The sequence below is a fragment of the Beta vulgaris genome, chromosome 5, assembly GCF_026745355.1.
Source record: "Beta vulgaris subsp. vulgaris cultivar EL10 chromosome 5, EL10.2, whole genome shotgun sequence".
NCBI lineage: Eukaryota > Viridiplantae > Streptophyta > Magnoliopsida > Caryophyllales > Amaranthaceae > Beta > Beta vulgaris.
In genome coordinates this window covers 5,602,550-5,616,029 of record NC_079206.1, presented here as the reverse complement: position 1 = coordinate 5,616,029, position 13,480 = coordinate 5,602,550, and the positions used below count along the sequence as shown (strand labels likewise).

The 13,480-nt window shown below is 33.6% G+C and overlaps 1 protein-coding gene across 1 annotated transcript; it reads right to left on the bottom strand.

Annotated features, from left to right (window-relative positions):
• Positions 1-3,949: 3,949 nt before the first annotated feature.
• Positions 3,950-8,687, bottom strand: LOC104892691 (transcription factor bHLH118-like). The gene is made up of 3 exons (XM_010678679.3): positions 8,192-8,687; positions 6,696-7,052; positions 3,950-4,135 (listed from the first exon to the last, which is right to left on the bottom strand). The coding sequence occupies exons 1-3, from the start codon at positions 8,615-8,617 to the stop codon at positions 4,070-4,072; spliced, it is 849 nt and encodes a 282-aa protein (XP_010676981.1). The 5' UTR covers positions 8,618-8,687; the 3' UTR covers positions 3,950-4,069.
• Between the last annotated feature and the right edge of the window lie 4,793 nt (positions 8,688-13,480).

Genomic DNA, 13,480 nt, shown 5'->3' with positions numbered 1-13,480 from the left:
AGTGTGGTTTAAGGTAGATTTAGTGTAGTGGAGGTTAAGCAAATGGTGTGTTTATTAAAATAAGGGTTGTGTTGTTCCTTGCACTTGAGCCAAAGGTTGTGCTGTTCCTTGCCAATTAACCCTTAAAATAATGGAGATTCCCTAGCTCCGGTGGAATCTCCGTGCTCCGGTGCCATTTATGCTATTTTGCACCACGTGTTTAAGTTGGTGCTATGCTTTGCACCCGCTTAAGGTTGTGCTGTTCCTTGCACTTGAGCCCAAGGTTGTGCTGTTCTAGCCAATTAACCCTAATAAATATATAAAAGTAGAATTTTTCAAGAGCATATGGAGCTACTCAAGATTTCGAGAGCATAGAGCGTGTCACATAGGATTATCATGTCATGTCATTAATTTTTATTTTTTTACAAAAATAGAGTTGTACATAGATTTAAATATATATATAAGGAGTACCGGATAAGCGAAAAATTAGAGTTTGGTTTTGAATGAATAACCTAAATTATTATTATATTATGTAAATTCTAATTTGTATATAAATTTTGCTACGAAGTTCGGGGTATTATAATTTTTTATACCATTGGAGAGTCTCGAAATAGGCTTTGAAAAATCGAAATAAGATCCATTTACAATATAATTCTACAACTTATGAGATATAGCGTTTCACGTAGGATGGTCATGTCGTTAATTTTTATTGTAAATTCTTTTAAAAAAAATAGAGTTCTACATATATTTAAATACGAGTTTTGGATAAGGGAAAATTAGAGTTTGATTTTGAATAAACAATCTAAATTAATACATTATGTAAATTGTATATAACTTTTGCTATATAATTCATAATGTTATAATTTTTGTACCATTAAAGAGAGCTCAAAATATGCTTTAGAATAAGAGCCATTTACGATATAGTGTTGCAGCTTATGAAAATATATTATCTTAATTACAAAATCCCAAATTAGTATTTAACAAATTTTATTACGAAACTTAGTTGTTACAAGAAAAAATAAAGTTTTATAGCGATAAACTAACATACATATTAGTTTTTTGGATAATGAAAAAATTATAGTTTGAATTTAAACAACCTTAGAATATTATAGAAAGCGCCACCTAAACATGCCATATTATTAATTTATTTTTTTAAAATAAATTTTTGAACAGATATAAATACATGCAACGAGCTTTAATTTGGATAAGTAAAGACTAGAGTTTGGTTTTGAATAAAAAACCTAAATTATTACACTGTGTAAATTGAATCTAACTTTGCTACATAATTCAGAATATTTTAGATTTTATATATACCATTGGAAAGCTCTCGATATATGCTTCAAAATAAGATTCATTCACAATATAGCTTTCCAACTTATAAAAATATATATGAATAATAACATATTATTTATTATTTATTTTAGATACATATAAAATAACTATAAAAATAGCACACTATATGTGATATAACTTTTGAGTACTACAAGATCAAATAAAATATATCTTTTAAAATCATATTTATAAAAATTGAGTTATATAAATATAAATATTAGAGTTCTAAATATATATAAGTACATATCTACTCACTCTATTTTTAATTACTAGCAAAATTGGTGTGGAAACACGTATGTAGGAGGTGAGAAAAAAGATAGCAAAGACCATAACTTCATTGAAAAATGACAAATATATAAAATTTTAGAAAAATAAAAGGGAATATTGGTGCTTATATGTGGGTCATGATTACTAGACAAAAAAATATAACAAGTAAAAAAAGACATCCATTCAATGGTAATTGTATAGCAAGTAAAAAAGACAGAAGGACTTTAATTTTGGATGGTAAAAAAATTAAATTAAAGTTCAATTTTGACTAAGACAACCTAAAAGATTATACAATATAAGTTAAGTATAATTATTACTACGTTGTTCCAGAAAATATAACTTTTACACAATCGGAACTTGTTTACAACTATTAAATAAATTAGACTAATGTTTTATTTATATCATATATGTTAGATCATATATATTATAATAAAGAAGTTATAAGAACGATATGAATTTAATATAATAAGAAGTACACCATGAATTATGATAAGAATATAGGAGTTTTATAGTTATTAAGAGAATTAGAGTTTGATTTTCAATAAATTACCTAAAAATAAATAATACAATTAAGTATTATAAGTTTTGCTACATACTACAAATAGATACACGATCTCATTATAATTATATAGAGCTTACAATTTGTATTAGATTAATAATTATAAATTAAGAATATAATTAGATTACTATAAAATATGTCTTTCAATAAATACATAATAATTTTTTTTTTTTGATAATTATAAATACATAATAATTTATCTTTTTTATTATCACATAGCTATGACATGAATATAATTCTACTACATTAAAAAAAAAATGGTACATCGCACGGTTTTTAAAATCTAGTGTAATATAAAGTATAATATTTAAGGGACATAAACATTTGGGAGCCTTATAACTGCAATTTTTTACACCTTACATGTTCAAAGCTACCCCTAAAAGATAAACGTAATTGTGTATGGGTCTTAATTATCAGAATGAAAATGAAATGTATTTTTTGGAATGTTGAAGTACTAAGGCAGTAAGGCTTATCAATTCTTAAGATCATAATCAAATGTAAAGTTTCGTGATCTCTTCGATTATCTAATTTTACATTTCCAATATAATCTAATCAATCATGGTGGCCTAAAAACCACAATTTCTATTCCAAACTCAAGTTCGATAACTCAGTTAAAGATTCTTAGCTAAGCAACAACAAGTGTCATCTTCTCCAAACATTTGGATAAGCTAGTTTAAGCGCAGACTTACTCTTAATTGTTGAGGCCTCAACTCTTCATCAATGCATCATTCTAGCACTATAGACAAGTATCACCAACATCATTACTGAAGGAGATAATATGTTAGTAGTTACTCTCCATAATCATAGACAAAGTTAGAATCACATAAATATATTCTCCACAGATTTATTTCCACATTTAAAGTACATCATATAACGCTATTACGAATGATGTACTTTAAATCATTTGTAATAGCATTTATATAAAAATCAAATTTATATCGGTTTGGTTTGGTTTTGTCCAAACCGAATCAATTTATACTAAAAAACAAATTATTAATTCGGTTTGGTTTGGTTCGGTTTTCGATTTTTAACGAAATAACTTACACCTCCTAGCTATAAGAAAAACAATGTCAATGTAAATACATTAATTTTCAACATATCTCTATTATACAAGTGAAGGAGAGAGAAGATGGCCGGTGTCTCCCTTACAAAAGGTCTAATAAATCTTTAATGAATTTAAATTCCCATATATATTAAACTTTTCTTCTTCCTACTTGCCATATCATATATGTTGAACAAGTTAACAATGAAATTAAATTTAAAATTTTGAATTAAGTATTAAATTAAGGATGATGATTTTCTCTTCCTATATATGCGTGATAATCTATAAACAAAAATTAAATTAACAAGATAACTTGATTGACACAATCAGAAGAAAAGATAAATACTTGATTTGATATTAATAATTATACTGATAATATTTTAAAACCTAAATGTTGATTATTATTCGGTAATCTCTAATCAAACTCTTTAACTTTATTAATATATCAAGATTGGATCTGATGCACAAATTCTTCCACTTAATTTGACCACAAGTTTTCTTCTGTTTTATATTGCCTTCTCTTAATATTATATTTGAATAATAATGAACAATAACTAAAAAAATCAATGAAACATTAATTTAAGAAAAATATATCTAACAAATTAAAAATAATTATAAATATTTGTTCGAATCAAACATTTTGTAATACTGATAAATAACTTATCAAAAAGAAAGGTTAAAAAAATTGCTAGTTTGAACTTTGAATATAGGGCAACATAAACATGAACTTAAGCGCTCAACTTGTCCGTATGATTGATTGATATGCGAATCTAGTCCCAACAACTATAAGCCAAAATAATGATTTAACACTTTAGGCTAAAGTATTAATATTTAATAGGTACAATGATATCCTTATAATATTGTTTATAATATAATAACATTACAATAAATCATATGCCGCAATCTGTTAATGTCTGCTGCAGTAGACAGAGATCAATTCCCCTCCCATCATCGACCTGCACGAGAACATAAAATCCTTATAATATTGTTCAAAAGAATTGCGAGATCGGAGTGAGAAGATACTTTTTGGAGGACATATAGAAAAGCTAGCAACAGTTGCATCTCTCCTACCTCCTAATAAGTTTGTTTAGCGGAAAATCAGGCATAATAAGTTGAATCAAGTTCAATTAGGTTTAATAAGTTCAATTTAGATTTAATAAATTTAATTTAGATAAGTTTAGATAAGTTAAGGGTTATTCAGGTAAAAAGAATACATCATTAGTGATATTTAATTTGAAGAAGGGAATCTTATTATTCTTCCCATCTAGTTTATCTAGTCTGCTAAGATCGGATTAATCTGTAACAGGTTCTAATTGGTAAGAGGTTCTAATTTTGTATATTCTTGGGTACATGCCACGTCACAATGGCTGCCAATTTGGCAATTTATGAGAAGCATATCACATTATTCACAAGTGTGTTGGTTTAATTATGAAGGTATACCTCGTAACATTTAGCTATATCTAAAATCTAAATATTATTGTTACTTATTTGCTTATTAGAGTAAAAGAGCAATAAAGTTGGTCATCCATCAATACACCTAATTCTAGGTATATCTGTTAATAAGTTGGAGATGCATATATTAATGGTCAGGATCAATTATATTTTGTGTATTCGATCTACTTGAAAATAAGATTTGTTTTTTAGGATTTTGTAAAAATAAATTAATCTTGGAGTAAGTACTCCCTCCGCTTTTCATTAGCTGGATTGTTGTAAATCTTCGCTTTTACGTCGCTTAGCAACACACAGAGGCGGCTAAGGTCATGTGCAGGATGAGCAACTGCACAAGGCCCCCGAAATATAAGGGGCCCAATTCTATTAGTTGTCCGCCCAACAAAAAAATCTATATCTAATTATAAATATAAAGAGATTAATTTCTATTTGGTGTTTTTCTTCTTCTCTTATTCTCCAAAAGCTCCATTTATAATTCTTCCGTCTTTCTATTCACCAAAAAATTTAATCTTTATAATTTATTTTAGGATAGGGCCCCCTAATTTTATGAGACGGCCTGGCAACACATAATTTTGATAATCTACTAACCGATAAAAAATTGAAAGAATTTGATATTCTGAAAAAATCCATAGAAATAAATTAATGTTATAAATCCAATAAGTTTTTACATATTTATAGTTTATAGTTGTTCTCATATATTAACAAGTGAATATGGTTTAAGTGACATATCCAACATGGTAAAGTAAAAGTGTTGACAACTACTTAATACATTAGGAGAGGGAAATTAAGTGTTGACAACTACTTAATACATTAGGAGAGGGTGTATATATAGATTTTCAGTGAGAATCAAGCAAGTGTGATCTCAATGGTTGGAGTTTTGGAGATCCCACCTCTTCACCTCATGGTCGGGAGTTCAACTGTCATCAGCCTTATATTTAGGGAGTTTGTGTGGATACAATGGATATAAATCCCCAATTTTCGATCTTTGTAAGTTTTCTTTATAAGTTAGACCCCCCTTCTTACCCCCAACTCATATCAGTAAATTATCGAATAAAAAAATAGAGATTCTCCTAACAACCAAAAGAAAAGGACGGGTGCGTAAGAGACTATATAAATTAGGGAAATTTCCTCAGGTACCCTTGAGGTTTGACGTAATTCCCAAACTACCCCCCACATTTGGGGAATTCCTCAGATAACCCTGAGGTTTGGGTTTGGGCTCAAGATACCCTTACTATTGACGGAACCCTAACGCCGTTAGGTTTTCTCCCTCTCTCTCCCTAATTTTCTCTCTCCTCCCATTCCCCCACCCACTGCCAACATCCCTCCCCCAGCCGGCGACTAACAGCAGGCGACCACCACCCACTCCGGCGCCGGCGACCTTACCCCCTCCCTTCGCCGGCCAGAACAGCAGCACCCCCGGCGACCCTACCCCTTCCCTTCGTCGGCCAGAACAGCAACACCCCTGGCGGCCCTTCCCTCTCCATTTCCCCCACCCTCGACACCTCATCCTAGCCCTCCCTTCGCCGGCCAGAACAACAGCACCCTGACACGACACCACGCCCTCCCTCCTTTTTTTCGATGATCGGAAATGTCCCCCCTTCCCTGTCTCCCACCGTGAGTCGACCCCCTTCCCTTCGCCACCCAGATACGCCACCCACAAACCCTTAAACCCGCTCTCAAAACCACCCTAGACTGTCGTTCTGCTGTTCTGGCCGGCGCCAACGCCGAGGGTGAGGAAATCGGGAATGGGGAAGGGAGGGGTAGGTTCGTCGGCGCCGGAGTAGGGGAGGGGGGTTTGGCAGTGGGTGGGAGAATGGGAGGAGAGAGAAAATGGGGGAGAGAGGGGGGGGGGGAACCTAACGGCGTTAGGGTTCCGTCCATAGTAAGGGTATCTTGAGCCCAAACCCAAACCTCAGGGGTATCTGAGGAATTTCCCAAATGTGGGGGGTAATTTGGGAATTACGTCAAACCTCAGGGGTACCTGAGGAAATTAAATATAGCAGCTAGCGTGCATATTGCATATAAAAAAAGTAACATCAACACATAATAAAAAACAGACAAAATCACCTGAGCTTGTATGGTGTGAACCATATCGTCATGAACTCTAGAGGAAATACAATTGATCACATCTAACCCTTCTTTGTTCAGTATATGTAGCACTTTTGAAAGACGAAAGTTCTGATTTTTTTCATCATCATCATACAAAGCACGTGTACTGAATATAACTTCTATAAATCCTTCTTTGCAAGCCTTCACTTTCACATTACAATTCTGGTTGGAATTATGATTATTAATGCTAGAACTTTCAGCTGGCGTTATCCTCAGTAATTCATCTTTGCTATCATTTAAACCTTTTATACTTTTTTGCAAGGTGTTTATATAGCTCATAGCCTCATGCAAAAGATCTGAAGTAGACCGCTTCCCCTGTATTAAATGATCAACATATATCAATAACAATGTCAGAAACTTAATTCCATTAAAATGAGGTTGAGTGTATGGTGAGTTGATATTTTAACCTAGTCATTCATATTAAAAATTACTATAATAATGGTGATGATGAGGAGATAATAATAATAATAATAATAATAATAATAATAATAATAATAATAATAATGTCTTTAGGTTTCGTTTATTTTCTATAAAAATGAGTAGTTTGAAGATGGATACAAAATTAATATTGTCGAAAATAAAGTAATATATTTACATGTTACTATCATAACTTTCCACAATCACCCAGTCTTTTCAGTTTTAAGTTTTCAACATTTATAATGAAATTAAATTTTAGTAAAATTGTGGGAGTAAAGTTCTACGTCAATATCCATGATAATGTTTGTTGATCACCAAAGTACTTTTTCTTCTCAATATCCACGCACTAACATCTTATACCATTTTTTTTTTGAGGGAAACCATCCTATACCACTTTGAAATGTGATATTGAGAAAAAAGTGGTTTATTAAGAAAACACAGAAGTTTGGATATGATCTTTCATTATTATAGAAATTAGGAATATGATATTATTCTAGCAAACATAAAATTACAATGTGTTTGAAAGATAAAAGTAGAGTTTATAATGCACACGACCATAAAGGTTCATGGAAAAACTATGTGAAAATCCAATGGTAGGAAAATCATCGATCTAATATCAAATGTCCTATTATCTTTGCCTGGCTCCTAAAAATCGAAAAAACGCCGTGTCAACAATGATGTGACCACAAGAAAAACACTTTATAAATTCATTACTATCATCGCCATTTAATATCAAATACGTTATGAAACCTTTTAGTAAATCTGATAAAGTATAAATCTATTCTTGAGATTTCAACCATCAACTTAAGCTTTTGATTGAATTGGTCCTTTGACATGGTATCGGAGCAAGCCTGGCATAAAGGTCCTGAGTTCAAATCTCATTCACCCCTCATTTTGAAGTGGAATATTTAGCGCCAGATATGAGGGAGGCTTGTGCTGCATCCACTTAAACTTTTGGTTAAGTTGGTGCTTTGACAAAGAAATTTTAGATTGATCATGTTGGACAAGGGGAGATTATTGAATGTTGAGTCACAAACCTTGAGATATTCAGGAGGAAGTAACGAGCGAAGATCATGATAGAGGGTGGTCATATCTTGCCTTCTTTTCCGTTCAATTTCGACGGCCTTCGAATTCGATTTCTTCTTTCCGGCACACTTGCTTCTTGTTGTTGTTGTTGGGGCTGTGGACTTAAACTCAACAGGCTGCTGACAAGCTACATTAATATGTTGAGATGGTTCTTCCTGCTGCTGAGAACTATGAATTGGGTTGCTAACCATTACAGTACTATCTTGACTTAATAACTGGTTTTCAATTGAAGGAGCAAGCACAGCTGAAACATCATCAATTTGTGGGGTTGTTGCTGGGAAAACACTACTGATTAGATGCAGTAGCTCATCATCATCAAGTAGTAAATTATCATAATCAAAGTGATTAGATGAAATTATTGGAGGGTTGTGATCCATGATCACTAATAATACGAGGTTAAAAAAGGTCTTCCTTTTTTTTCTTACTTACCTAGGATTTGCTGTTTAAGGTTTCGTGAGTATACACTTATCGTATCTAGTGTTACTTATTTATAATCATATGATTGATATCTTATAATTGAAGATGGGAATGATGCATGTACAAGTATAATCTTATTATAATTATGATATTGCCATATTGGAAATGTGATTCAGATGGTATATATTGCCTAATTCATTGTTTAGGTTCAAGGTAAAAACAGTGGACTAATAGAAAAAGGAGAAAAGTACCTTTACCCCTATAACCAATACTTACTCCCATCTCACATCTATTTTGCTCCAATCATGGGCGGCTAATGTTTTTCTTGGCCCCACTGGAAATCACATGATGAAGGGCGCGTTGCTAGATCGTAACCTATCGCAGGTTAATCCGATCTGAATTTGCATGGAACACTTTGAGAGTTGGAAGGATGGTAAGGAAGAACCCTCTTTTAAAGTGCTTCTAGTAAGGATCGAAGCCTAACCTTGAGGTTATAAAGTTCTTTTCTTATCACTAGGCTAAACTTAACTTAATTGGGTGGCTAATTTAAATTCTAGCTAACAGATTATAATTTGAAGGTATAAAATGATAACAATTTTTTTATCTATGTAAAAACTTTATAAAACAAGCTACTTTTTGTATTAGTTTAACAATTTCTAGGTATTAATTCAAAATTGTAGATGTTATACCGAATTTTATGCTATGTAATCCACATACACTAAAAAAATAGAAAATGCATTATGTAAGATTTGATTCCGAAATCACAAGCACATATAATAATATTTTAAACCACTAAACCATGTAATACTCGTTGTTAATATTTCAAAATAAATATTAATTAATGAAAGATATAATTACCTGGGGCGTAGCTCGGGCCTAAAAACTAGTTGAAGTTAAAATCTAGTATCATAAGCATATTTATTGGCAACGCAAGCAGTACAACCTTAACCTTTTTAAAATACTAATTTAAATGTTGAAATCCCTTGATGTCATTTTCGTGGTTGTTTCGAACTCTTTTTATGGTTTTGTGATTCATGAACAAACTAACTATGAAATAAAGGGATATTACTCTTATAAAGTAGCGATTAAGAGCATAGACAAACAAGTCTCGGTTATTTGTTTTGGTTTACTACTCGGAAACCAAATTGTTAGCTTACGCTCAACTTATGCAATTAGTCATTCATGTTAATTTCCACTGATGTAATTTAGGACTTTCTCCGTTTGATTTGCTTGTAGATGAGTTCTATAATCTATACCATAATCGTGACAATAGTTGTAACAGATATTACTATATCACTGATTATTCAACCTATTATACCAACATTGGAAATTAATTCCAAATCTTATGCTATTAAATTCTAATTGGCCCTTCCTTGAATGAAATTCCACCCCATTCAAGTGCATAGTTATTGGATCTTTGCAATCATTGGAGAGCTCCATGATAGTTTTTATAGTAAGTGCAATTCTTTTTTTTTATACTCTTTCTCCGACAGGGTTGCCAGTTCGTTGCAACTTGCAAGCATGTAGTGCAGGGGCGAAGCCAGAACACATAAGCTAGGGGGGCCGATATAAGCTACGGGGGCCAATATAACTAATCGCAAGTTCGGAGGCCCGAGATTTTCACCACTTTTCTATAGAAATTTGACAAGGGGAGGGGGGCCATGGCCCCTGTCAAAACCCCCTGGCTTCGCCCCTGATGTAGTGATGTAGAGTTGTTTAACCATTACTTTGCCTGCGTACTAATTCTTATATAATACTTCGTATTAGTACAACAATGGTATATATTGTTCGAGGCATACTGCACACAAGTAGTACACAGTAGTAGCAACTAGAAAGTCCCAACACTGTACATCCCAAGAACTCCCACTTCCAATCCTCAACAATCTTTTCTTTTAATATATAGAAAAAAAAAAGTCGATTCAATTATGTATGCAAAAAATTAATATAGTATTGCATACATATATGACTATATTAATTAAGACTAATAGTTGTGAGTTAATGAAAACGCTGTTTAGAAAAAAACAACAACTAGTTTTTAGGCTCGGATTATGCCTCGGGTATTTATATTTTTCATTTACAAATATTTTACGTCGTAATGATAACACCAAATATGAGTTGGTTCAGTGGTCAAGACTTTATTATATAAACTTGAAGTCACGGGATCAGATCTTGTACAATGCATTTTCTAATTTTTTTAAAGTCGTGGATTACATGGATTAGAACACTCTAAGGGAGATCGCCATGTGACACTGTTTCTCGTTTAGGAACGCCTTTTAATATACTAGTATAGATTATTTTATTTGATAATAATAGAAGTTGCAAGAACACGCACTAACTATTAATTCGCATATATGACTTTGACTATCTCTTATAATTTGTACTTAAGAAAAAAATATAATCATATAATATCTTATTAGATTTGTCTGAAGGTTCAAATTATTGCATTGATAAGTGTGACTAAACAAATAAATCAACAAATTAATAGAAACAGAGAAAATATATAATAATTTACAACTTAATAAATTTAAAGAAACTAAACAAATTCTTATGTCGAAGAACTAAAAGCCCAAAAGCATAAACTTGACAAGCTGACACATTTTCAAACATTTGTCTCAATACAATGGTGGATCGTTACTTCATCATAATTCATAAGTTAGAGTTTTCTTGGGGAGAGAAAGAGGAGGGAGGCGTTTTCAACAAGTAAAGTTGTTCACAACATGACTCTTACAAAAAATATTTTTTATAAATCAAATGACTCTTATAAAAAGTAGTCATAATTAAATAGATTATCTCAAGAGTTGAAATCTTCCCTAAAAAACAAAAAGGGTTAAAGTGGAAATTTAAACAAAAAGAAAAAAAAGCATGTTTTAAATGCCATCATATAATTTAGGGTTTTTTTCACCAAGTAATCCTGTGGTTTTTCAAAATTTATGGGATACTCCTATTTTTTAAAGAAATGCACAGGTACGCTTACTATATCACAAAATGCGTGAAGTGCCCTTAATGACTAACGATGTCAAGTTTTCGTTAGTCATTAACCCTAATTAATCCTTTGAATCCTAATTAACTCCTCTAATCCTAATCCCAAAACCTTAAACCTAATCCCTAATCCCCTAACACCTAACCCCCATCCTAAAGTCTAACCCTAATTAATCACCCAACCACCCCTTCCCCCACCCACACCCGGTAGCCCACTCTCCCCCACCCTCGTTGCCACCCCCTTCCCTCATCCGTTGCAGCCCCTCCCCGCACCCCCCATAGCCCACCCAACCCTCGTAGCCACCCCTTTTCCCCTTCTCTCATCTAACTGCTTCCTCTTCACCCTCGGTTGCTCTCCTCTTCGTGAACCCCCACATCACCACTTGGTCTCCTCGCCTGTTGCCGCCGCAAAACAGTTCACAGTAGCCCATTCAAGTGAGTGTGTTTGTTTCTTTTGGAAGAATATAGAGTGGGGGAAATTCAACGGGATTCGACGAGGGTGGGGGTGAATTCAACGGGATTTGACGAGGATGGGAGGAATTCAACGGGATTCGAGGGGGGTGGGGGGGACTTTGATGGAAATCGACGTTGGTGGAGAGTTCAACGGAAAATCGATGGGTGGGGAAGGGGGGCTGTGCGAGGTAGGGGAAGGGGGCCTGCGGGGGGTAAGGGAGGGGGGATGTTGGGGGTGGTGGGAGGGTGGGGGAGCGGTGGTGGGAAGGTGGGGCTGCTGGGGGTGGTGGGAGGGTGGGGGAGGGGTGGTGGACTAGTGGTTAAGGTTAGGGTTAGAGTTTAGGGTTAAGGTTAGGGTATGTGTTAGGATTAGGGTTAGGGTTAGGATTAAGGTTTAAAATAGAAAATTAGGATTAATGACCAACGGAAACTTGACACCGTTAGTCATCAAGGGCATTTCATGCATTTTGCGAAAATAATAAGGGTACTTGGTACATATATATTTTTAAAAATAGGGCTACCACATGAATTTTGAAAAACCACAAGGGTATCAAGTGAAAAAACTGTATAATTTAATTAAGAGACTATATAGCATGTGGCTTACTCTTTTTTTTTAAAAAAAAAATCTCAACTAAAACGTTCATTTACGACACTTAAAACATGAAATTGCATTCATCTGAATTTGAAAAAAAAATCAAAGTTGATCCTACTCGTTAATGATTTCTTCCAAATTTTACTCGCAGCCGAAATGACTAGACATTAATTTAAAAATAGCATAAGTTGAAGTTGACGAGTCTTGTGTCCCATTCGAACACTACAAGAAAATACACAATCAACGACTGCTCGAAGCCGTCGCTGTTTTCTAAAAAACCGTCGCTAATAACAACACCGACGGCCAGCCGTCGTTGATTGACCGACGTTGTTGGTTTAGTCGCTAATTTAGGAATTAACGACCGTCAAGCCGTCGTGTATCAACGACCGTTTTCTTACTCATCAGCGACTGCTCCTCAGCCGTCGTTGATTAGGTAACACCGACCGTTTACAACAGTCGGAGGATCACCGACGGTTTTAAACCGTCGTTGAAGCAACGACGTTTGAAAGCGGTCGTTATCTTAGCGACGACTGTAAACCGTCGCCATTTTCTAAAGCCATCGTTGTCTAAAAATTTCGTGGCAGCACTACTTTCTTGTACAACGACTATTTATCCGTCGTTGTTTTGATATTAAGCCGTCGTATTTTTAATTACATAATAATATGATAATCTTCCAAAATATAATTAAATCTGTACCTGCTGCACCTGTACGACACCCCGATATATACCATTAAACTTGTTCCTGCATCGTCTCTTTTGCATTCTATATTTTAAACTAAAAAAATATGCAATTTAAACA